General features: G+C 39.3%; 1 protein-coding gene across 3 annotated transcripts in view; it reads right to left on the bottom strand.

Annotated features, from left to right (window-relative positions):
* The window catches only part of MAMDC2 (MAM domain containing 2), a 99013-nt gene that overhangs the window by 41913 nt on the left and 30514 nt on the right, over window positions 1-26586 (bottom strand). For 2 of the 3 annotated variants that reach the window (XM_067568858.1, XM_067568859.1), the window contains exons 3-6: window positions 13719-13990; window positions 5940-6024; window positions 4487-4624; window positions 53-309 (exon numbers count right to left, since the gene is read on the bottom strand). In XM_067568858.1, the coding sequence (XP_067424959.1) occupies window positions 53-309; window positions 4487-4624; window positions 5940-6024; window positions 13719-13990 (752 nt within the window). The remainder of the gene's footprint in view (window positions 1-52; window positions 310-4486; window positions 4625-5939; window positions 6025-13718; window positions 13991-26586) is intronic. The other variant, XM_067568860.1, reaches the window with a different exon arrangement.

The raw sequence follows: 26586 nt of genomic DNA, 5'->3' as shown, positions 1-26586 counted from the left end.
ATGCAAACAATGGAAGATATAGCTACACTGCATAGGTATTGGATTGTCTTACCTCCATTGGATATGGTACATCGATGTCAACCTCTGCTAAATTCCAGTCTGTATTCATTGTACTGTCTATTTTCCAGATTTCTTCATAAAAGCCACTTATATCTCTCATGTAGAGGGTAAAAACAATGCCACTCTCCTGCTGAAGTTGGTAATAAAAGGATAAGCACCCAGAAAAGGGGGTTGTCATCTTAGGTGAGACCAGCTGAGCCACTTCTTGGAAATGCTTGACATAAATAGAGTCCACATACATGTAGTGACCTAAAAATATAAAAGAAACTTGAATATATATCTATATAATGGTGCTGTTGAAAATTACATAATTTAATAGAATTATCAATAGATGGGGCAGGTATTAGATATGCTGCTCATCTATATCATACGTATTGGGTAACTACTGTGAGGACCTCATTCGAAATGCTAATAGTAATACTCTCTTCACCTTTTCTTCTCCCCTCTTCTTCCCTCTGCACTTTATGAACAGCACATTGGTGGGTTGTGATTTTGTGAGACTGGGATAATGGCAGTAAATCAGCCTATCGCAACCCTTACCTTTTTCCATCTTGAGTCATCTTAAGTCTTTATTTTTACATTAGATTGAAAAAATCTGCTCTCCAAATTGTTTGGGGGATGCTCAGAAATGAAAAAATTCATAGCACAGACACTTACCATGTCCCAAACAAATTAGAATTAAACAAGTAGGTTACTTCCTGCACAAAGGACGTGATGACTGGATTCTTGGTGCAAATTTGATGCATTGACTTCAATGGAGTGATGTTGATTTACACCAGCTGAGAATCTGACCCTTTATATGTATTTGTTTATCGAAAGTGTATGTGTGAATGCACGTGTGTGTATTTATATTCTCTTTTTCTCTGTCTCTGATACACACCCAGAGTTGCCATAGTTATAGGACATATAATAATATATATTGATCAGAGATGAGGTTTATAATGGAAAAATGTTGCTCAGCAGGTTGAAAATGCACACAATAGTAGGATGAAATGCCACGGACACAGGCTACTTCAGAGTTAACATTTTAAATTTTGTGTTTTGGTTTGTATGTACTTGTTGCTGGGAGGTTCCTTGACTCTGGAATCCAAATAATTAGCTGATATTTTACAAACTTGGAAACTTTAGCTGTTGACCACTTCATCTTGGACTATGAAAATGGCTCATTTGGCCGTCACTGCCTCTTTTACTAGTCTGGAAAGTTCCTGCCTCTCCATCACCCTCCCAACCTAGGCTTCATTTCAACTGCAGTTGACTGAGGCATTTCTGTGCTTAATCGTTTCTATGCATGGTTACTAGTTGTCACAGCTTAATTTCCATTGTTTGTGGCAAGCTCATATACAAATGGTAAAAGGTTCTCACCAACGGGTCACCAAGTGTAGGCTAGTGAAAAAGTGACATATGAAACTCAAGTTAAATTTCTTACCAGTTATTTAGCTGTCTGGGGGCCAAGAAGGTTAGACTGACGCTCTATACTCAACTCATACAATTGTGGGGGAGAGAAAAAGGCACAGCGGCATGAGTTAAGGAAGGAGTGTCAACCATCACTTTTAATGTCCTGGCTACTTGTTTTGTCACACACTTCACATTGTTTAAGACCTGAATTACAAGTTGTGCCTGTGGCTTCGCTTAGAATGCCCTCAACTTCTTTTGTTTAACATCAGCAAGGAACTAGAAAAGTCTGCCATGTCATTGCTATTATTGTATAAAAGAGGCACTTCATCTTCAAGCAAAGTGGTGAAGAAAAGGCTCCTACTGCATAAGTGTTGTGTACAAGGAGAAATCTGAAGGATCCCCTAAACCTTTGAAGTGTTTTGTGTTCTATGATCTACAAGAACAGAACCTTAGTTAAGTTAAAGAAATAAAAGCCTTCAAACCCCATCGAATTCAATGTCATATAAATGAGTTGTGTTTCATCCCCTATGCTTTCTGTTCACTGAATTCTTCCATTCAGTATCAAGGCAAGAAAACATTTGGAACATGTATGGGTCAGCACTACAAGGATGAAAAGGTTTCTCTAATTTGTAGCATGTTGTCATATACCATAACTTTAAAATCCAGACAATGAGTTATTTTAGTATTTCTAAAGGTAGAACAGTTTTGTCCTAAATATAGTTGTGTGAGGTTTCTTTTTTCTTAAACCTACTACAGGGAATAATGATCATGTTATAAAGGTTTTAGAAAATTTTCATTAACCTTCTCAAGTTATCTGGATCACCTATGGTTTTTAATCTCTTCTTTCATGCCTGTTTTTTCCTCTACAAAAAATGACAGTCAGAACAAGGTTCCAATGTAAGATTAATGTGTGAGTTTTATATAGATGGTATGCCTGAATCATAGTCACTACTCTAAATATAGCAGCATTACTGTCTTTTGTTGTACTATCAAAATCAGTAGATCATGAAAATCAGTAAAGTTTGTTAAAAGGGCAAAAGTAACAGACAGTACTATGATATGAACATGACACCAGCTCTATTTTTAAAGCATAAGTTAGGATTTAATTCGCTTTTGCATTCATGATCCTTCAAGTTACACATGTACCTTTTAATTTTCAGAATCTATGGCCAAAAATTTTAGAAGAGTTTGCTAATTGTATGCCTCAGTTTTTCAATGCTCAACTCAAAACACCTTGTATCAGGTTTTCAGAAGTGCTGAACACCTGCAAATCTTATTGGGGTTACATCTTAAATTCAACCAGAAACTAAAACTGCAGCAAAATGCAGCGGTTTCCTCTAGTCTAATGTAACAGCCAACAACATCCATTTACCAGGATACTAGTTCCTGAAACTAGTTCCAGAAACTAAAACTGCAGCAAAATGCAGCAGTTTCCTCTAGTCTAATGTAACAGCCAACAACATCCATTTACCAGGATACTAGTTCCTAGATTAATATATAAGACATTCACTTGCTTTCTGAATTTTGGGCCAAATCCATATGGAAAACGCATATTCGTATGTTCATCACAGCCCATTTAAAAATGGCCACTCCGCCGGGTATAATTCCTAATACCTGCTGAACAAAGCTTTTAGTAATACATACAGCTTTAAGAAGAATTAGATATTTTAATCTTTCTTACCATTGAGGGAGGAAGGTGAACCTTTTTTCCCATGCCAAGTTCCTTGTATGGTTAAAAAGTAGAACAAATCTTTTATATGTCTGAGGCAACTGCATCACAAACATATGTCTGATATTTAGAAAGCAGTGTCCAAGAAGAAGATTTTTCATAGCAAAAGAAATTCTAACTTCTACTTTTTCATTAAAAAAAGATTTGTAGCAATTTGCTGTTCTTTCAGTCATCTATAAGGCCCTTATTCCTGCTCAAGTCTGGACTGGGTGAAGAGTGGAATGTAAAATATGAAAGGAACATGAGACTAGAGTAAAGGAACACAATACAAAATGTGGGAAAGTTGCCATGAGAGTGATACTTAAGGCCTGACCTTTCAAAAAGATTTATGCACGGGTAACTCTACACACTGTGAGCAGAAGTTAAGGTATGTGCATAAAATCTTTGTAGGATCAGGGCCTAAATAATGAAACAGATAAAAGGTTTAGTCTCCTATTAACGATGCAGATGCTGCAGATGTAATTGATTACAGTCTCACATTAATGATAACAGGACTTACATATGAAAGTTACCTGACCACGGAAAGTAAAACAGACCCAAAAGAGTGATGGGAATGAGAGAAGATGATGGAGAAGACAAGAACTTAATGAGAAAGAAGAAACAGGATAAAAGCTTTTAGAATCATTGATGTTAGTGATGGAAAATACCTATTAAGTCATCTAGCACACTCCCCATCTGCTAGTGCAGGATTGTTCCTTACAGTATTTTCTCCAATACTTTGTCCATTCTTCACTTAATGGTCTCAAGCCATGCGACTCACACATTCCAATGTGAGACTCTTAGAACAGGCAAATGTTGGAATGAAAAATAATTGGATTTTTTTCCATTCACATACAATATTAAGAAGTAGATCAGGAAAATGAAAAGAGAGCAAGTTTGAAAAAGAAAAAGTTTGAAAAAATGTGTTTCTCCTACTCTGAGGTATTTACAATATCCAAGTAAGGAATGGAGAATAGCTGGCCTTTACACTACCTTTCTGTCCCCCTCAGCCTAGGTCTGAAGGAAGTAGCCTCAGAAAGAATGGCACAAGAGGAAATTATGAGGAGCAAGGACCTGGGCCACTAACTTTCTCTTAAAGTGCAGCCCTTCTTTTGCAGCATTATAAATGCCAGAATATGATTCCCCAACCATTTCTTTTATTTTTCTTTAACAACAGGGTAAGCAAAAGTAAAGCAGTCTTAGTTTATCTTTTGATCCTGTGACCTGGTTGGATCCTTTAGTTGCTACCATAATATTAAAGTAAAAAGTTAGATGCATTTGTGAGTGCAGATTATTAGTTTAGATAATGTACTTATTACTTACCCAATTCACTTTTAAGTGTATGGTCTCTGGGAAAGATGGATTGTGAATTGCGAATGTTGCCTCCACCAACAAACCAGTTGACATTGGGGTTCCAGCGGTTCATGAAGCCACAAAGATGATTTTCTTCAAAGTCACATTCTGCAATTGCAGACAGCATCATGGAGATCTAGTAACATCTCAGTGCAGTTGTGTTCATCACAGAAGCTGCAAGAAAGTCTCTTGCTAAGCATCTACTTTACTGGCTTAGTTGAGACCACAGACTAGTCTTCTGAAATCTAAAAAACCAGCTACAGGGCTTATTAGCTAGCAAGCAAAGGAAGCAAATATAAACTGTCACACTACCATAGCCACTGATCCTTGATATGTGCTATAAATTATTGCTTCACATCCTGTTCAATCTTACTTGTTCTTTTGACATTTGCTAATGTATCTCACTAATTACTAATTAAGAACTTAGAATCAATTAAAATAATGCAAGTGCCAAAACAGGAATTCAGCGTACTACTTTTTGACCCTTACCAGGTCTGTCAAACCAGAGCTCCCACTGGTGAACCACAGTGGGTCCAAGGGAGACTGCAATGGGGCTCAGTGGAATGGGGTGTAAGTGCAAGAAGGTATGGTGAGGGGCTGGATAGGGCCTGTAGTCACATAACTAGGGATTGGAACTGGATAGCTGAACATTATAGCAGTGACTGTTGTAACTGGAGCAGGGCTGGCACTGTAAAACGGAAGTGATCCCAAGTCTCTTGGGTGTCCATTGCAGAACCAAACAGCTGTAATGATTATTTTAAAACTTCTTTGTGTTTAAAAAGTAGCCTGCCCATGGAAGATTAAAGTACATGTAAATTATCAAGCATTTGATAAGGACTGTGATAAGTAAGTTATTAGGAGCACAATAAAATGTTAGACTAAAAGATAACATTTCAAAGTAAATGTTATTCATACACACAGGAATGGGAAAATGTTGATTCATCCACCACTAAATTTTTCTAAAAATTTAAATATTTCCTACTCATTGCAATTTTATAACTTTGGTAGGGATCTCTGGGAAATATTGTGGGGAATTAAAGGATTTAAATTCCTTCTTTAAGTTCAAACATCAACACAACCGTAACTATGGAGCTGCTAGGACATCTCCGTAATGAAGCAGGAATGGACAGTTGACAGCTGCAATCCTATGACTGTTATGTCCAATATTTGCAGCAGTCTAGCTTTGTGAATCCAATACTAGATCTTACATCTGCAATAAATAGCCCTGAAATAAGAGATATAAAGTTAAGTGAAGCTCTCTCTCTGTCATACAGATCTATATATGTACAAACATACACACACACATACAAACTTGTTTTAAATATAGTGAACATTTTTACACAGACTGTGAGAGACTATTCTCTCGCTAATAAAAATATTTTTTGTTTTCATCTATGCACATGGCTGAAGGAATGGTACTTACCAATACAGTATCCAGTAGTTATTTTAACTTCAAATACTGCTATACTAGCAGAATCATCTTGCCCCAGTACACCTTCCAGTACAATCTGGAAAATATAAACTCAATAGTATATTTGGGTGCTAATATTTGTTACAATATCAGATATCAACTTTAAAATTGCTATATAAGAGTAGCTAAATAAATGTAGAGATCTCATCCTGTTTTTAAACACCAGAGGTGCCCTTGCTGGCAGTCCAACAGAGGCCAAAGATGAAATGGGCATGGAGACTGTACTTATTGCTCTCTTTCATCTAAGTCAGTGTTAAAGCACATTGATTGGTAGTGAGAGGAAGCCTGCATTTTACCACTATGTTATACCTGTTTTGCAGATGGATTTCAGACTCATCTGCTGTTGAGATGGTACCTTTAGATGAACGTTAATTCACTGTAAAGAGATAAAACACCCACAGATCCTCTCTTTCAAAACTTCAAATTATGGCTGCCCTCAAGTAGGATGGGCTGAGTAGGCCTTGGCTCATCCTGCTTCCATATACCTGCATGGGAGGCAGCTATCATGTGGCTTCAAGTGCTCCAGAGGCACATATCCAAAAGAAGCATGTCAGAGCAGAATGGGAACAAGGCCATGGCCAAGACCCCTGGATCCCATATAGACATATTGGAGGATTGGGCCAAAAGAAATCTGATGAGGTTCAACAAGGACAAGTGCAGAGTCCTGCACTTAGGACAGAAGAATCCCATGCACAGCTACAGACTGGGGACCAACGAGCTAGGCAGCAGTTCTGCAGAAAAGGACCTGGGAGTTACAGTGGAGAAGAAGCTGGATATGAGTCAGCAGTGTGCCCTGGTTGCCAAGAAGGCTAATAGCATATTGGGCTGCATTACTAGGAGCATTGCCAGCAGATCAAGGGAAGTGATTATTCCCCTCTATTCAGCATTGGTGAGGCCACATTTGGAGTATTGTGTCCAGTTTTGGGTCCCCCACTACAAAAAGGAGTGGACAAGTTGGAGAGAGTCCAGCGGAGGGCAACAAAAATGATTAGGGGACTGGAGCACAAGACTTATGAAGAGAGGCTGAGGGAACCAGGTTTGTTTAGTCTGCAGAAGAGAAGAATGAGGGGGGATTTGATAGCAGCCTTTAACTACCTGAAAGGGGGTTCCAGGGAGGATGGAGTTAGGCTGTTCTCAATGGTAGTAGATGACAGAACAAGGAGCAATGGTCTCAAGTTGCAATGGGGGAGGTCTAGGTTGGATATTAGGAAAAAGCTATGTATACACTGACTGCGGCAAAGTCGCCACCATCAGATCAACTTATCTGGATCGACTGAGCAGTCAGTGAAGACCCGCTCAGTCGATCCAGAAGTCGACGTACGAAAACCACCTCCTCAAGTGGCGTAGTGCTGCATCGACAGGCGCAGTGCAGTGAAGGTGGCGCACAGAAGAGAAGCACAGAAGTCGACGGGAGTTATGCAAGTTCTTTTTGTAGCTTGCGTAACTCCTGTCGACTGCCACCAAATCGCCGAGGTAAGTGTAGACCAAGCCTAGGAGAGTGGTGAAGCACTGGAATGGGTTACTTAGGGAGGTGGTGGAATCTCCATCTTTCAAGGTTTTTAAGCTGCAGCTTGACAAAGCCCTGGCTGGGATGATATAGCTGAGGTTAGTCCTGCTTTGAGTAGGGGGTTGGACTAGATGACCTCCTGAGGTCCCTTCCAACTCTAATATTCTATGATTTAGGGGTTGTGCATACCTGCTGTATAGGTGTATCAATGTGCCTCCCATTCCTCCTGGAGGCATTGGGACAAATTCATTTTTTATGTAATTTCAGTGACTTGTACAGCATTACACCATGGATGAATTTAACCTACCGTGTTTTACACAAGCATGAAACATTTCTCATTTACTCTCATGGGGATAGGATCAGACACAATACTACTGCAGCTGCAATACTGCTGCTCAGGTGGAGCACATCCCTCTCACCTCAGGCTCTTACGCATGTGTGTGCGTGTGACTGCACATGGGCAGTTTGGGGACATTAAGGGGGAATGAACATCATTATCATTCCATCACCAGGTATTCTTTGTTGCTCCCCATGAGCCCTGTGACAAAGACAAGGCCAGAAGCATAGGCCTAGTGTTGCTACTGCATTCAAGACAATGACTCTTTTTCAGGGGTACTTGCTGAAGTTTTCTAATCTTGTATGTCTCAACATAAATGGAACCTGGGAATGGTTCTAATGCAGTCACTCAGTGAGGTGATGATGTCACAGGGACCTGGAGAAAAAGGTTGTAGATGGTTCAGTGAGCTGGTAGCTTTGAGACCAGACTGTGAAGTGAAGAAAGCTATTGCCAGATACCTAAGCTCTTTTCCACAGAGTACCAGTACTGATGGGTAAGCCTCTAACCCTCTGCTCCTTTGAGGATAGGGAAGCAGAAGCAAGAAACAGAGAGCAAACAGTGAGCATGGGAGTAACAAAAACAAAGGTGCTCTGCAATGAAGTGTAGTGACTGAGAAGTAATTTTGGAGGCATAGTTGATTAACCTGATTTGGGGAGATAACTAATTGATTTATTGGTAGGCAGCATTAATTACTTGATTTTAGGGAGTAAATTGATGCAGAGGTCATTATTAACTACTTGATTTTAGGGAGTAAATTGATGCAGAGGTCAGCATTAACTACTTGATTTTAGGGATAGAATTAATAAGAACATAAGAATGGCCATAATGAGTCAGACCAATGGTCCATCTAGCTCAGTTTCCTGTATTCCGATAGCGGCCAATGCCAGGTGTTTCAGAGAATGAACAGAACAGGTAATCATTAAATGATCCATCCCATCTGCCATTCCCAGCCTCTGGCAAACAGCAATCCATGCCTATCCTGGCTAATAGTCATTGATGGACCTATCCTCCATGAACGTACCTAGGGTATTTTTAACCCCATTATAGTCTTGGCTTTCACAATATCCTCTGGCAAGGTTGACTGTGTGTTGTATGAAGAACTAGTTCCTTTTGTTCATTTTAAACCTGCTGCCTATAAATTTCACTTGGTGACTCCTAGTTTTTGTGTTATGAGGAGGAATAAATAACACTTTCTTATTTACTTTCTCCACACCAGTCATGATTTTATAGACCTCTATCATATTGCCCCTTAGTCATCTTTTTTTCAAGCTGAAAAGTCCCAGTCTTATTAATCTCTCCTCATATGGAAGCTTTTCCATTCCCCTAATCATTTTAGTTGCCCTTTTCTGTACCTTTTCCAATTCCAATATATCTTTTTGAGATGGGATGACCAGATCTGCATGCAGTATTCAAGATGTGGGCGTACTATGGATTTATAAAGAGGCAATATGATATTTTCTCTCTTATTATCTATCCCTTTCCTAATGATTCCCAACATTCTGTTAGCTTTTTTGACAGCCATTGCACATTGAGTGGATGTTTTCAGAGAACTATCCATAATCACTCCAAGATCTCTTCCTTGAGTAGTAACACCTAATATATACCCCATCATTTTATATCTATAGTTGGGATTATGTTTTCCAATGTGCATTACTTTGCATTTATCAACATTGAATTTCATCTGCCATTTTGTTGTCTAGTAACCCAGTTTTGTGAAATCCTTTATAGCTCTTTACAGTTTGCTTTGGACTTAAGTATCTTGAGTAGATTTGTATCACCTGCAAATTTTGACACCTCACTGTTTACCCCTTTTTCCAAATCATTTATGAATATGTTGAACAGTACTGGTTCAGGTACAGAACCCTGGGGGACACCCTATTTATCTCTCTCCATTCTGAAAACTGATAATTTATTCCTACTCTATGTTTCCTATCTTTTAATCTAAATACACTATATCCACTGGCTCACACTTGTCCACATGCTTGTTGACCCCCTCAGAGAATTTTAATAGATTGGTGAGGCATGATTTCTCTTTACAAAAACCACGTTGACTCTTTCAGCAAAAATCGTATTCATCTATGTGTCTGATAATTCTGTTCTTTACTATAGTTTCAACCAATTTGCCTGGTACTGAAGTTAAGCTTACCAGCCTGTAATTGCTAGGATCGCCTCTGTCGCCTTTTAAAAAGAACTGGAGTCACATTAGCTATCCTTATCTTGTGCAAAAGCTGATTTAAGCAATAGGTTACATAGCACAGTTAGTAGTTCTGGAATTTCACGTTTGAGTTCCTTCAGAACTCTTTGGTGGATACCATCTGGTCTGTTTGACTTATTACTGTTTTATTTATCAATTTGTTCCAAAACCTCCTCTAATGACACCTCAATCAGGGACAGTCCTGACATTTGTCAGCTAAAAAGAGTGGCTCAGGTTTGGGATTCTCCCTTATACCCTCAGCCCTGGAGACCGAAGCAAAGAATTCATTTAGTTTCCCCGCAATAGTCTAATATTCCTTGAGTGCTCCTTTATCATCTCGATCATCCGGTGACCCCAATGGTTGTTTAGCAATCTTCCTGCTTCTGATGTACTTTAAAACATTTTTGCTGTTACTTTTTACATCTTTGGCTAGCTGTTCTTCAAATTCTTTTTTCGCCTTCCTAATTATATTTTTACACTTCACTTGCCAAAGTTTATGCTCCTTTCTACTTTCCTCAATAGGATTTAACTTCCAGTTTTTAAAGAATGCCTTTTTGCCTCGAATTCCTTCTTTTACTTTGTTGTTTAGCCACAGTGGCACTTTTTTGGTCCTCCTCCTATGTTTTTTAATTTGCGATATACGTTTAAATTAAGCCTCTATTAGAGTGCCTTTAAAAGGTTTCCATGCAGCTTGCAGGATTTCACTTTTGGCACTGTATCTTTTAATTTCTGTTTCACTATCTTCCTCATTTGTACCAGTTGTTCCTCATATGTACCAGTCAATATGGAGATAACTGAAATCTATATTATTGTTGAGTTTTCTATTCTTATTGCCTGGCTAATCTCCTGGAGCATTTCACAGTCACTATCACCATCCTGGTCCTATATTCTTATTATTCAAGCATGGAATTACTATCTATAGAGATTCTATGGTACAATTTGGCTCATTTAAGATTTTTATTCCATTTGACTCTATGCTTTCTTCCACATACAGTGCCACTCCCCCACCACTACGACCTATTCTGTCCTTCCGATATATTTTGTACCCTGGTATTACTGTGTCCCATTGATTATCCTCATTCTGCCAAGTTTCTGTGATGTCTATTACATCAATATCCTCATTTAATACGAGGCACTCAAGTTCACCCATCTAAGTATATAAACACTTTAAAAAATTGTCACTTTTTAGCTGTCTGCCATTATGTGATGTAATTGAATAGGACTCTTTTTCACTTGACTGTTTATCATCAGATCCTACCCATATTTTATCCTCTTCCATCCTCTCCTCCTTACTAGTATATAGAGAAATTCCATTAATAGATCCTCCCCAAGGGATATCTCTGTCCAAACCACATGCTTCTCCGCACCTGTCAGCTTTCCCCGAGCCCTTAGTTTAAAAACTGCTCTACAACCTTTTTAATTTTACATATTAGCAATCCGGTTCCATTTTGGTTTAGGTGGAGCCCATCCTTCCTGTATAGGCTCCCCCTTTCCCAAAAGGTTCCCCAGTTCCTAATAAATTTAAACCCCTCCTCCCTACACCATCGTCTCATCCACACATTGAGACCCTGAAGTTCTGCCTGTCCCAGTGGCCCTGCACCTGGGACTGGAAGCATTTCTGGGAATGCTACCATGGAGGTCCTGGACTTCAATCTCTTACCCTGACTTCCAGGACCTCTCTCCTATTCTTCCCTATGTCACTGGTACCTACGTGTACCATGACCACCAGCTCCTCCCCAGCACTACACATACATCTGGCTAGATGTCTCGAGAGATCCGCAATCTTTGCACCCAGCAGGCAAGTCATCATGCGGTTCTCCCAGTCATCACAAAACCAGTTATCTATGTTTATAATGATCAAGTCCTCCATTACTATTACCTGTCTTTTCCTAATAACTGGAGTTCCGTCCCCCAGAGAGGTATCCTCAGTGTGAGAGCATACCTTGACATCATGAAGGAAGGTCCCAACTATAGAATCAGTTCCCTCTGCTGCAGTTTGATGTTCTCCTTCCCTGAGACTTTCATCCTCCTCAATAGTACAGAGGCTGTCATACCAGATGTGAGACCATTCTACTGTGTCCCAGAAAGTTTCATCTGTGTACGTCTCTGTCTCCCTTAGTTCCTCCAGTTCCGGCACCCTGGTCTCCAAAGCCTATATGTGGTCTCTGAGGGCCAGGAGCTCCTTGCACCAAATGTATAAGTATGCCACCCGCCCATAAACTAGATACCCCCCACTCTGTTGCTGGACTTCTGCCTGCATTCTCTTTTTACTCCTGCGCTCTTTCTTTTATTGTTGTTTGTTTTTTTATTGGGGGAGGGGTTGTTATTGTATTTAGTTTACAGAATGTTAATTAAGTGTATCTATCCCCCCCCCCACTCTGCCCCTCCCCTCTCTAAACTCCCTCGCAAAACGCCTGTTAGCTGCCCCTGGTCACTATCTCCTCTAGTCGCTTAGGAGTGGGCTTTTAAAATCCTGGTTCTCCCTGAGTAGCCCTGCCCCCTGATTAAGGGTTGATGGATGCTAAAGGACTTGGGGATCAAAGCCTCATTAAGAAGCTCTCAGCGTTGCCTAGTATCAGCCTACGATCAGCACACGGTGCCCCAAACAAACAGACCATACGATATACTTCAGTCAAGAAGCAAGCACACCACAAACATACAAACACACACACACACCAGACAACAAACTCACCCCAAAGGTCACATAATTGCTCCTCCTTCACCTGGAGAACTCCCTCGCAAAACTCCTGTTAGCTGCCCCTGTTGTAATAGATGGCTAACCTGAATCAATCAATCTCCAAATCACTTTTAAAATGCCTAGATGCCCTGGAATCAGCAGCTAACATCCCTACCAGAAGGATTAATTCTTTCATCCTTCCCAGTTATAGAAACTGAGCATCATGCACCCTACAGGAGTCTTTTGAATGAGACCTTAAAAACTGAAGTCCTATTTGCACCAAAACCCATTTTTTGTGAAGTAGAGACCTGTTTATGTGTTCAATTCTATGTCTACTCTTTCTGTCCAATTAACATTCGTGTTCAGATCTGATATTTGCATACCACTCTGGCAGCCCCAGTTTGATTCCAGGTTTATTTGGAGAATTGTCCCTGACAACACGTCAGCAACTGTGCATTATTCTGAAATTCTTTGTGCATCTAATATCCACTGAAGTCAATGGGAATTTTGCACGCATTAGGCCTACATGTTCAGGTTCAGGTTCAGGTTCAGGTAGCAGAGGAAAGTGGGTGAAAGCCACAGTCTGGGTTCCAGGGAAAAAGTTTCATTTTCCACTGAGTTCTCTGCATGTGTTATCACTACTCAAAGACTCTCTACTGAAAATAACAATGAAAGCCAAGAAGCCAGTGTTATTGTAGTCATGTTGGTCCCAGGACATTAGAAAGACAAGGTGAGTGAGGTAGTATCTTTTTAGTGGACCGACTTCAGTTGGTGAAAGACAACCTTTTGATTTATACAGAGCTCTTCTTCAGGTCTATGACAATTTGAGTAATATGGATTACTTTTTCCAGATCTGAAGAAGAGCTCTGTGCCACAAAAAAAGCTGGTCTTTTCCACCAACAGAAGTTGGTCCATTAAAACATATTATTTCACCCACCTTATCTCTCTGTTTAACAGTCAATACATCCCAGTATGTGTACAATAAATCCAGTACTATCTTCTACAATTGTGCTTACTTTGTACTTTTTTGTGCTGTTTCTTAAATCAAGACTGGCTATGAGCCAGCTATCTGAAGGCTCCTTGGCTGACCACAGTAAATGATCAAAGCTCTCTCCTTGTAGCCTCAGATACAGGTTTAGCCTGGTAGGATCAAATGAAGTCTCTGAAGTGGTCGCAATCTGATATATAAGCCTGATGCAGCTCCACTCTTCAGAATGTAACTCAGGACTGGTAAGTACAGCTTTCTCACCCTGAGTTCCCAAGGAAGTATCCACAGAAATGTAATGGCCTAGGAACACAAACACACACAAAAATAGGACAATAAATGTCAGATACTTTACTTGTGCACCACTAGATAAAAGTACTCATTTAGGAACGGAATGTTGTGTAGAGGTTAGACCAGGAGATTGAGCCAGAACTCCTACATTCTATTTCCAGCTCCTCCACTGACTTACTGTACAAGTCATTTAATCTCTCTATGCCCCAGTTGATTCATCTGTACATAAAAATATTACCTACCTCACAGGTATTGAGAATCTTAATTAAAGTTTGTAAAATGCTTTGAGATCCTCACATGATAGATGCCATAGGTGCAAAGCATCATTACTGAAACAAATTCCAGTTATTTTACTCAAATATTGTCCTTTAAACCTATAGTTTTATGGAGTGATCATTCATATATATTATAAATGGATATCCCACAAGAACATTCAATTCTTTTCTGGATAGCAACATCTCTAGCTTCATTTCATAATTCAATATTTCTTTAAAATAAATATATATTTTAACTGATGCACTTAGTAAAATCTAATATTTCTTCTAGATTTGCCGTGGAACATAAAATAAGCGGTTAGCAATTCTTTCCAAGGTTACCACTGAAAATATATACTGATATGTACAGATGCCTTGATTCAACAAAGCATGCGCTTAACTTTAAACACAAGTAGTTCCAAAAGAGCCAATGGAACTAGACTTATACTTAAAAATAACCACATGATTAAGTGTTGTTTTTGTTTGGAATGGGGCCTAAGACACTAACCTAAAATCAGGAACAGAGATGCACAGAGCTCCATTTGGAGGCTGAAAGGTGACAAAAACAAACATAAGGGAAAAGGAAAAGGAGACAAATAAATCTGACGCAAACTACAAACCCAATCCTGCAGACTTTACTTACACAAAAGTACCGCAAAGACAAAGATTTGGAGACTACAAAGGAATAAAAGAACCGAAGGAAAGAAAGGCTACTACTCAGTGAAATTGAGAAAACTTAAAGGAAAAACGACCAATGCTAGAAAGGTTGTTTGTAAAATATTAGCTGGCCAAAATGAGTATATACAAGACCCCATGAAACTACCTGGTGGCCAGTGTGACCCATCCGTGCCCAGGGCAGCCCCCTGAAAATGCCAAAGTCAGGGCAGGCTGTAAAAGGAGAGCAGATTCTCCCAACACTGGTGGGTGGCACTGAAGCCAGACTTCTCAACCAGCCACAAACTGCACTTCTGAATCCCCACAGAAGGCAGTACACAAATACTCACAGCCCCCTTTACTGCATTTCAGCTTCTGGCTCCCAAATCAGCACTAGGTCCAGTAAAGAGACCAGCTGTTTAAACTCTGTGCTCTTTACTATAAAGGTTCCCTCTGATCCCAAGCCTACACAGCCTACACATCAGGGGCAGAGGTTAGGGAGTAAGTATGGCTGAAGTATAGTATGCTACAGCTATCCTCTGCCATCAAATAATCCCTTGGGCACTGTTGCCACTGCTGCACATCACAGCATCCACCAGGCAGCTCCCTGATACCCTCTTCGGCTCTGAGTGGAAACTCTGGACAGCAGGAATTCTGGCCCATAATGTATATGCTTGTACCGTAAACTCTTTGAAAGTTGCTTATAAATATTGGCTGTTGGCCTGCCTTCAAATAGTTCATCAATACTGCCATTTATTTTGGCCAGATATGTGACTCCTGCTCACACATCCAAAGCATAATCTATTTTAAAATGTTGTTGTATTTTTAGGAATGGATTTTCACATCTTGCCATGACATATCCTTTCAAGACAGAGATCTACGGAACATGGTTTTATTAGTCTCAAGGTCTTGGAGTATGTGCATTAGGATATGTTAATCATGGGTGACTTGCTAATGCAGCCATACGTAAAAGAAAAATAAATCAAGGGCCAAATATTTTAAAATGGGTGCTGAATGTGCTTGCCAAATATGTGAGTGTGCAGCTAAACAGGTAACTGCATGTATAAAAGATGCAATTGTACGTGCAAGCCAGGTAATGCACCAGAGTTTGCAATGCACAGTATGTTTGTGTGAGCAATTCAACTTCTGTATGTTTGGGTTTTATATCTTCGCACCAAGATCTAGAATGGTGTTATGAGATGTTCATCTAAATGGTTTTTAAAAAGAAAAGAATTCTATAATGATTAATATACCCCTGAAAAATATCTCTGTAGCTCCATTAGGTTTGTCCTTAATCTAATCCATTCTATGAGAGATATTTTAGCTCCTAACACAAGCAATTTATTAAATACACTCCTTATGCAATGTGAATTGTTTTAATCAGGGTTTTTCTTTAGTATACAGTTGGCCAGCTGGCATTCAAATTGCAGGAAGAATTGATATAGGAGTGTATTCACGGATTTTCTCTTGGTTTGAATGACAGCTTGCATGGATGTTTTTAACATTAGCAAAGAGAAAACTTGGTCTGATTCTGATCTCATATTTCAATGGAGTGACTCCTGATTTACAGTGGTAGTTGACATCAGTCAGGCCCCACTTTTAGAAAATGTATGTAATTTAAAAAAAATTCTAAACAGAACTATGCAGAAATATTTCAGGGGGGGGGGGGGCTGTTTTTTAATTGAGTTCATCAACAATTCCTCAGACAAGGAATTTGATTTTCAAGATGGTCCTATTTTTGTCCAGTTTTAAAATATGGATGCAAAGAAGCATATAATTCAGAGTCAAAGCATAGAAGTTGCTGTTTAAATTTCAGTCCTACTTTTGTCTAGAACTTATGAGAAACCCCATAGGAAACACAAGCTCCTTATGACTGCAAACCATAATACTCACCATTTTTGTGTTTTTCAAAAATAGATTAGTATAAAGTTAGGGGAAAATATGTTCAAATAGAGACCTCAAATTACCAGCTACATGGCTAAACTGCCTTTCTAACTTGAAGACTTAATTATAAGTAGACTAGGGTTTACTTTTCTCCCATAAATGTTAACTTTTGTTTTAAAATGTCCCCTAGCGTCTCCAGTCTAGATGTGTATGCCACCATAACTTTGATTCTAAATTTCTCCCTAAATACATTATACACCTGTTCTCATTTGCTCTAGACTCCCCACTAAAGTGAACAGCATATTTGATCAAAGCAAATCAGGAAAGCCTGTCTCTTGAGTCAGTTCATTGTTCATTGAACTTCAGACCAGTTCATTGTTATATGTTAAAGCTGTTTTGCAACAGAGGTGATAAGTCTCTAAGAAATTTGGTTGTATAAGATGCTAAGCACTCTGATTTCAGTCCAGCAAGCACTCAGCATGTACTTAATTTTAAGCATGTGAATTGTTCCATTATGGTAATGGTACAATTGATGTGTTTAGAGTTAAGCATGTGCTTAAGTACTTTGCTGGACTGAGATCAGAGTGTTCAGAACGTTGCAGGATCGAGCTCAGAAAGAGACCAACTTTCAAAACCTCTTACAAATGAACAGTGGCATGGACTAATATGCTATCAAGGACACTGTCAAGCAGAAAGGGCTTGGTCCAAAGCGATGACGGGAGAGAAGTGGGATGTTAGTAAGGCGCGTAGGCTCCCCCAAGTAAAAAGTTGTGCAACCTTCTATATATAGAGTTGTGCTTCCTCCAGCCAGAAAGGAAGAACAATTTTGCCTCCAGAAGTTCACTTCTGTTTGAGAGTGGCTGAGCTTGGTAGATCTCTTGTTAAAGCCTTATTGCAGAGAACCTTTAAGGACAGATTTCTCACTGAAAACGATTTTATTTTTCAACACATCATATATACAAATATTCCTCAAAATCCCATTCCCTTCCCTTCAGCAGTGCAGAGCATATCATTTACTAGTGATCACAGAGAGTTATCAGAATAGGCTTGATTGTAACTTAACTATATGCCCTAAGTAGCTGCCTCATCCCAGGCACAGACCAGAGAACAGTGTCTCAGTCACAATTCCTCCCTTGGTCACCCTTGCTCTGGGCAAGGAGTAAGGTACTTCAATGATTTTCTTGGAGCAGTTTTCTCCCCACTGTGCCACACAACCAGCTAGTATGGCCGGCAAGTTGGTGGAAGGTAGCAGAGCCACAGCTCCTCCCACTCTCCGTCCTCTCCGCTCCCACTTGCTTGCCGGGGGTAGTATCAAGCAAATAATTCAGCTCTCTCATTTGTGGCTGGAAGATGTCTTAATAGGGCCAAACAGGGGAGTAAGTTACATCCTGTACATCCCAGGAAGGGCAGTGACAATCTAGACCTAGGGCTGTAGGAATCAATCCTGCAAATCCAACTGATGTCAGTGGGACTGCTCATGTGAGTAAAGTTTGCAGGATGAGGCCTTTAAACTCCCATGGATGTATATTTCTCTGACCTAGCTTCTCTAGTAATCAGTTTCTTATAGACTGACATTCAGTTTAAATTGACTTGGCCATAACTTTGCTATTTTTCCACACCAACACTGCACTTCTAGATCACAATGATTTTATCTTTACTTAGCACATTTCAGAGCTAGTACAGTAAAATCCCAAAGGCATCAATATAATACCAAGCACTAGTCACATCAGCATTTATTTGTGGCAGCAAATCTTATTGTTCCTCAAAACAGTATGAAAATTATGCTGATTGCACATTCTATGAGTAACATGAAAGGCAGAAAGCCAGATATCGTGGCTAATAAATTAAACTATATACCACTAAAAACAAGATTACAAAGCATTTGTAAGAACTAAAATGACCAATTCTACTGATGTATCAGCCTGTAAACATTTGGAACGGTAACCACAGATGAGTTCCACCCTTCATGGGGTTTATGTCTGGTACAGCTGTTCATTCAAGCTAACAGTACAGTTGGTTTTTTTGTCTTTTTGATTTTTGGGGGAGAAGGAAAAGAAGAGTTTATAACAGCAAGTTCCAGAGGAAACATTATTTAAAAATGTGAACTTGAGAAATTTGAGTGAAAATTTTATTAGGCATTAATTTATATTCATAAATCCATAGATTTGCAAGAAATGTCTTGAAGTCACAAGTCATGTGACTGTTTCCTCTATATCTTCCATATACAAATTAAGAAGAGCATCAAGGTTTCTAGAATCAAAAAAGCTTGCTCTATTGATCTCTCTTTTGGAATAGCAATACCTAATTGCTGTTTTTAACACACCATTCTATTGCCAAGAATAAAAGAACAAAGTAGACACTGTTTTTGTAGGATGTACAAAATATGTATTAAATTTTGCTCTTTCTGCAGCGATGGTTATCTAACAAACACTATTTTCCACAGCCATGCAGACATCATCATTTTGCACAGTGAAGTTTGCACTGTAAAAGCAGTGTTTTGAACTGGATTAGGTATAGGTTAAGGTTCAGATTTGATTTGACAGCACTGAAATCTTACCGGCTAATTTTGGCTGAAAACAAAAGAAGTCTCATGAGATTAGATTTGAGGCATTCAGCTTCAAGATTCCATATTTGGTCCAACCTTTCTTCAAGGGAAAACTGGGGTTTTGCCTAAATCAAACTGTTTACTGGAGTTGTCTGCCTTCCTCAAATATTTTCATTTTCTCATCAGAAAATTGAACACCAGAAAATCAAAACCCTTTTGCTGAAAACTGAAAGTTTTGGTTTTCAGCTTTCCAAAAGAAAGTTGAAATTTTCTGCAGAACAAAATACAAAAAAAACCCCAAAAAACAAATTTTCCAAGCAGCTTTAGACATTTTAAGACACTTTACCTATAGCTTTTCATTTTACAAAGTGAAAGCACTGAGCATATCAGCATTCCTCTACACAAGAGCAGAGCCCAACAGTGAAAGAAAACAATTATCCTGGGAGCAAAAAATATCTGTGTTCACATTGCATTAATGAGTGATTTTCACTGAGGAGAAGGAATTACTTTATACCAGTGGTGGGCAACCTGCCGCCCATCAGGCTTCTGAGTGCAGCCCACGAGTCCTTTTGTTAAAAGTTGCTCAGACGCATGAAAGAATCGGACCAGAAGCACATTGATTTGACAATTTGTTGAATTTTTGGCAATGATTAGTAAGTATTTTTCTAATTTGTATGTTATGTTATTGTAATATTAAGTAATTTTGTAATTAATATTAATTACATAATCTACTGATAATTTTGAATATATGAATGAATATGAATTTTCTATAATTCGTTATGAAATATTTGGCATGTATTAAATGTACTCAAGCTTATTTGTGGGGTCATGGTTAGTGCATATGCCCAATTTCAATCTTGCGACCCACTGAGATAAAGGAGGGTCACTCATGCAGCCCACTCACTAGCCTAGATTGCCTATCACTGCTTTATATCGTACAAATCCATTAAGAAAAAAGGGGGAGAAATCATCAAGTAGATTCAAAGGCAAACATCTATAAATTATTTTCACATGGGTATAGACTTTCATGCCAAGATTAGAGAATCAAATTTAAATGGCAACTATAGTGAACTCAGCATGCCCATTCAGTGTTTGATATAGCTACGAACTGCCCTTTATATACAGAAGCATGCCTATAGCCCAACGCTAGCCCTAAGTTATTAAAGATGAAGCCCACATTCCAAAAAATTCACAAATTATGTTAATGTTCCTACAGCAAAGCAATTTGACTGCATTGTGCATATGTAGTATTTTCTATTCCTGTTAAATAGTGATTGAGTGTATTTCTGTTTAGGTTGTTAAATGTATACCATAAAATGTATATGATGTGCACTGTGGTCAAATTAACATTGTGGCGGGAACCTTAATTTTCACTTTTACTGACTTCTGTATCTTAATTCTGTATCCTTAAAAGTGACTGAAAATGTCCATGTTTATTGTCTTTCAGTGACTGAAATATTTTGGATGAAATGCCTACTGCACCATTCTGATTGCAGTGTACGTGAGATACTGGCCAGAATGGTGAGTCACTGTCCTGGACCTAGAGTGAAGCCGTACAGGTAGAAATGGTTTAAAGCCTTGCTCTGATGAGATGTGGCCCTACCTCTACTAGCAAGCAATACGTTTTCTGCTTTTTCTGTGCAGGCACAAGGCACTTTTGAAGCATTGCTACTACCGGTGGTGGTAATGCCTTTTTGCCTTGATCCATCAGCCTGACTGTAACAATCTGGCAGATTCAGTATATGCTGCTGTTTTCTGATTTAAAACATCTGCTCCACTACAATGGTCTCATTGGTGATACTTAATTGCAGCATTTTTGGCAACAATTGTGACCTCTCCTTGCTCCCCCTTAGATGTCCCAACATTCTTACTTCATGTACAGATTATACCAGATTCTGTTTGTTCCAAATGAAAGCATATGGGTTTGTTTTCTTTTATAATGGCCTTGTATACTTTTATACTCTTCTCAAGTTTTCCTTTCTGGGTTTTTTTCAAACCACTGCATCAGCTTCACTGGCTTGATGTTCAAAGCATTCAAACATCTTTTAAGTTGCTCATATGTGTGTTTTGTTTACTAAACTTGTTACCACTGCAATAAAAGCCGACAGATTTGTCCAGTTTTCCAATTTATTGCTTCCAATTGCTCTTCCAAGAAGCCTTTCCTGTGATTTTTGTTAGTATATTTGAGCAGGACAGGAGTGAGATTCAGAGACCCTAAATTCTGTGATATGGGTTTCTGAATTGGAAGGGAAATAGTGAAGGTAAAGTATTTGCTTTATTCTTTGGCAACTTAGAATTTCCATTATCTTGTATGCTTAGATACAAAAGCAGCTAAAAAAGAAACATTCATGCATTCATTTGCCCACAGTGTTGTTCTCTTGGGTTCTGAACTCCACACCTTCTTTGAATTGTGTTTTTGACAAGAATCAACATTCTGCAGAAGGTGTCCTGGGTGTTCTTACTAGGCAATTGTTTTTTATGGCATATTCCAGTATAGGACAGACCTAACACCTCCAAGATAAATGTTTTCTTTCATCTACTGTACTTCTGTTGTTTGTTCCCCTCCTTTATTTATGCAGATGCACACTATGACAGAATGGATATATCTGGCACTGAGCCAGAAAGGGTTAAGCTACCAGCCATCTAAATTACCCAAATTCAACCTCTAAAGACATATTAGAAAAGTATTGAAATGGTAATAAGAGCCATTCCTGGTAGATAATTAACCATGCCATGTTAGTAGACCCAAGTGTTTGAAATGCAAGTCTATATTGTTAGGGAATTAGAAATAAATACTAATTTTATTTGTCTGTGTCTTGTTAGAGGTTAACCCTGTAAACAAACGGTTCCTGTCAGTCACTATATTCTGTTGATTCAGAGATCAAAGGGAATATTAACATTTAGATTAAATTTGAGTATAATATCATTCTCTTTAGTTCTCTTTGAAGTTTGCAGTAAACTACGTTTGAATGGATAATGACCTTATGATAATCAATGCAACTAATTACCTAAGTATACATAGGTAATGGGAGATTTTCTTCAAAGGACAACGTGCATTACTGTTATTCACTCAAAGGACATCTGCCAGAGGTCTATAAAAGGAGGCTAGGGCTCTGATCTTGTATCTCCGATCTGTTTAAGCTTTGACAGGAAAAGCTTGCTACAAGATTAAGATCCCAGGTCCAGTCTGGATTACCCTACTATTTGTCATGGAAGAAATTATACCGACTCTATACATGAACTGCCAACAGGGAATATATCTGAACTGACCCTGGAAAGAACCTTTTGCTACTCAGCTGCTCACTATCTCTCCTATGAGACAGACCTAAAAACTTTATTTATGTTTGTATTTATAAAGATCTTTTAACCAATACTCTCTCTCTTTTCTTACTTTTATAATAAAACGTAGTTTAGTTAATAAGAACTAGCTGTAAGCATGTATTTGAGTAAATTCTGAAATATTCATTCATCTAATGGGTAGTGTGTCCAATCCTTTGGGATTGGTAAAACTTTACACATGATAAAATAGACCAGTAAGGTATTATGAAGCTGTTTTGTTGCTGGCTTTGTGAATCTAATTATTAGAATAACCACTAGTTTTGGGGATTACCTGTCCCTTTCTTTGCAGTTTGCCCTAACTGAGCAATATCAGCGTAGCCCCCCAAAGACCAAGGTAACATTCTGTATGAAATTATGTACGCCATTTTATACTATGTGTTGAACACATCTAAACCTGCCCAAGGCACCCTTACTCAACTGCATTCCAGACAGCATCCCTGTCTAGGACAGGTATTTGACACCCCACTTAAGAACTATGTCTGAGAATCTATAGGGGCTGCACTCCAGGGCCATTAACTTTGGTCATCTGTCACTGTTGGCCCACCCCCAGGGAACAATGAGGAAGCATAACATGGGGGGGGGGGAGAAAACTGTGACTTCTCAGTTGGAGCACATGGATCAGAGTCAAGGGCCCCCTATGTAAGAGCAGGAGTGAGATCAGGCATGAAGGAGGCATGTCTCAGGACTTCTGTTTTAAAAAATCTGTAACTTTTGAGTGCTTTGAGAGTAAAGGGACTTTGGTTAAGAAATTCCTTTGCTAAGCTTGGAGTCCTTGCTTTTTTGTCAGATTGTCCCCAAAGGGGGTTAACCTAGAACATACATGGGTTAGTTGGAATTCTGAGGGAGCATGTGTAAGCACCTGGGGGAGGGGGACTCAGGAGGTCTCAGGCACTGATTTCTAGGGTTTAGGGCAGGTTGATGGAGGCATCCCGCAACCTGAGGAAGAGTAGCAGCAAGAGGTCTGAGCCTAGGAGTATGTCCTAGCCTCCCACACCTAGGAACAATGACAAGACCCTACCCAGGTAGCTTGGAAACTCATGGGACTCAGTGATTGGTCACCAGCAGATTAGTGACCATACAGTGGGATACTAGCCTAGATTGTAAAACACGCTATTTGTCTTTCTCCCCCCTCTCAGTACTCTTGATTTCAGCTAGGATGAGTTTTAAAAAGACTCTAAAATTAGGCTGTACACCATATATCTGCTCTATCTGCATCTTCCAAGTCACTTATGTAGTTAGAACCTGTTGTGCTGTGTGAGGCTGTCTGTCATTTTTAACTGCTTCTGGTGACCCAGAGACCGAGACAGTGTTAATACCATTATGTAATTCTTCCCTTCAATTTCAACTATGTAAGGAATTATAGTTACCCATAAGAGTTTACTTGCTCTACATGAATAAAGTTGTTCTTATACCTACATGCAAAGCCACACTTAGGACTCAGTCCAGCAAAATGGTTAAAGCATGTAGCTAACATTAAGCAGGTAAGTTGTCCCATTGACTTTAGTGGAACTACTCTCATGCTTAGGGTTAAGCATATTGGAAGGCAGTAGGCCTGCATATAAACATTGAAACCCAAAACTGATTTTAGGAGGAAAGACTTTTTACTCTGACCAGTTAGTTAGGCTTTCACCCAGAATGTGCCTTTAAAAAAAAAAACCCCCACAAACCACTATTCAATGTTGAGTTTCTGCATATCAAAATACAAAGGAAGGGTTATATGCATCTGTCTATAAAACAGGAACGAACCCTTCTTGCACATGGCTGAGTGAAAGTATGATTCATGTATTCCCATGATTTCAGTTCCAATTTTTTGCTAGCTTTGCATTTTTTAAATTGTTTTTTTTTTTTGAGCTAGGACTTTTTTAAATGGTTGAGATAATGCCTGTGGACTGATCCATGACTTCAATGTCTCAAAATACCGATAGATTTGCTGACTGATTGGGTATATTTTTGGATCCATGGATCTCCAAGCCTCAAGTTAACAGAATGGGAAGGTTCTTCATTTGCAGAGAGTTGACCTAATCAAACCACATCTGGTGATGTCAGCAGGAGTGTCCCATTCTGATTCACCAACAAGTTCCTGAGAGGGGTTCCAAGAAGGAGGAATCAGCCAGGACTCAATCTTCAAAAACAGAATGAAAAGAAACAACCTGACTTCTATAATTAATGGCTCACTGACAAAGAGGCCTGTGCTTGCTTCATCGTCCCATCAAGCCACCCAAGGGTAGGAGACCAGCATCATCTAACATCTAAGATTAGATATCTACTAGCCAGTAACCGCTAGCCAGCCAGCAAGTCCACTGAAGTTGAACACTGATGCCAATAAGACCACTGCCTAATCTTTTAAAGAAAATGCAAGCTCCATAAAGCTGAATGAAACCACAAGGGTCATGACAACCATTCTGCATAAATATCAACCTTTTTGGTTTTGTTGTCCACTCTATTTTAGTAAAGGAACACCTCCACCCCACAATTCGTGCACTTGTTCTTAACTCAGCTGATAGTGTGTGTGTGTGAGCGCAGGCAAGAATGTGTGTTGCTAAAACCCACAGATTTTGAGAACAGCACATTTAAATTAGTTCCTCAAATACCTAAAAGAGCCCTAGGTTAAACAATCTTGCTATCTAAAAGATCACACACACATATTTTATGGTTTAGGAGTTGTATCTTTCATCCTGAGAAAGCATATCATTTTCACACACATTTGTTATTTGAATGTTAAATGTAACAAGTTGTCAGTCATCTTTAATTGTACTGAAATGTTTCATCATAACCCTATGGGCGTGGGAGAGAGAGAAGAGATTGGCTATCCCCTAATCACCTATAACTGGATAGGTTACCTTAACTGCATCAAAGCTATAGTCTCAACATTAGCTTTAACCTGGGAGTGATATGACCCTGCCTGTGTCAGTTATTTGCTTAGAACCTAAATATATTGATTTACACTGAGATCCATATTGCCCTGTTAGTTTTACATCTGATAGCTAAACAAGACTGCTGCCCTCACAAGTTATTACAGAGGGCTTATAAGGAATTGTGGGTTTATTTGATATGGTTTAATCAATCTGATAATTAGATTAACCTGATGATTTGGTATTGGCCCACTTTATTTAAATATGATTTATATGTATTTTTCCATTAATTAAATATTTAAGTTGGAAACCCATGTGGTTTGGAAGTTTCCTCCCCAGATGTCAGAATTCTGAACTTGAGGAGGGTCAACTAAATAAGCAGTAACTGTACCACCTAGTAATGGTCCATGTGACTGCTGTTACAGTCCTCTCATAACTGGTGGCTGAACTAGAACACGGTTGGCTTTTGAGGGAAGGTGATGTATGGATCATGTGTTTCAATAAACAATGTGGGTTCCACAACTTTTGAGGACCTGGTGTGGCAGATACAAGCCAGTCAACCTAAAGAATGTTCCCCATAAAGTCTATACTCCTCACAATGTGCACAAATGCTATGGTGGATTGGGACCATTGGGTACAGTCCTTACCCAAGGAAAACTCCCACTAAAGTAAATGAGTGAAGAGTTCAAGGTATGCCTCTTAAGGAGATGACTGAGCTTCTATTCCCGACAGCTCCATCATGCCTGGTAGGCACATTCCAGAGAAATGGGATGTATGGCGCTCACTGCTACACTTTTTTGTGGAATATAGTGTACTACGTCCACTATGTTGATCTATGCAAGGGGCTAGCAGCAGCGAAGCCACGCCTCCATTTCTTCCCTGCCTTCTTTGGGATGCCATGTGACCCTGATGATAGAGAGGGAGCAGTCACTGTGCTCGCCTGAGTACAAGGACTTGATTTCTGTTTGACCATTTACACAGGCCCTGAAATGTTCCTAGGTCTACACACTGCTCCCATATGAGGTCCAGGTGCCTTATCAGGGCACCAGGACAGAATCCGGCCCTTGTTGTTTATGCAGG

Source organism: Emydura macquarii, unplaced genomic scaffold (assembly GCF_026122565.2).
Source record: "Emydura macquarii macquarii isolate MOO-44397 ecotype Brisbane River unplaced genomic scaffold, CSIRO-AGI_Emac_v2 contig_2897, whole genome shotgun sequence".
Classification (NCBI taxonomy): domain Eukaryota; kingdom Metazoa; phylum Chordata; order Testudines; family Chelidae; genus Emydura; species Emydura macquarii.
This window is presented reverse-complemented; position numbering and strand designations above follow the sequence as displayed.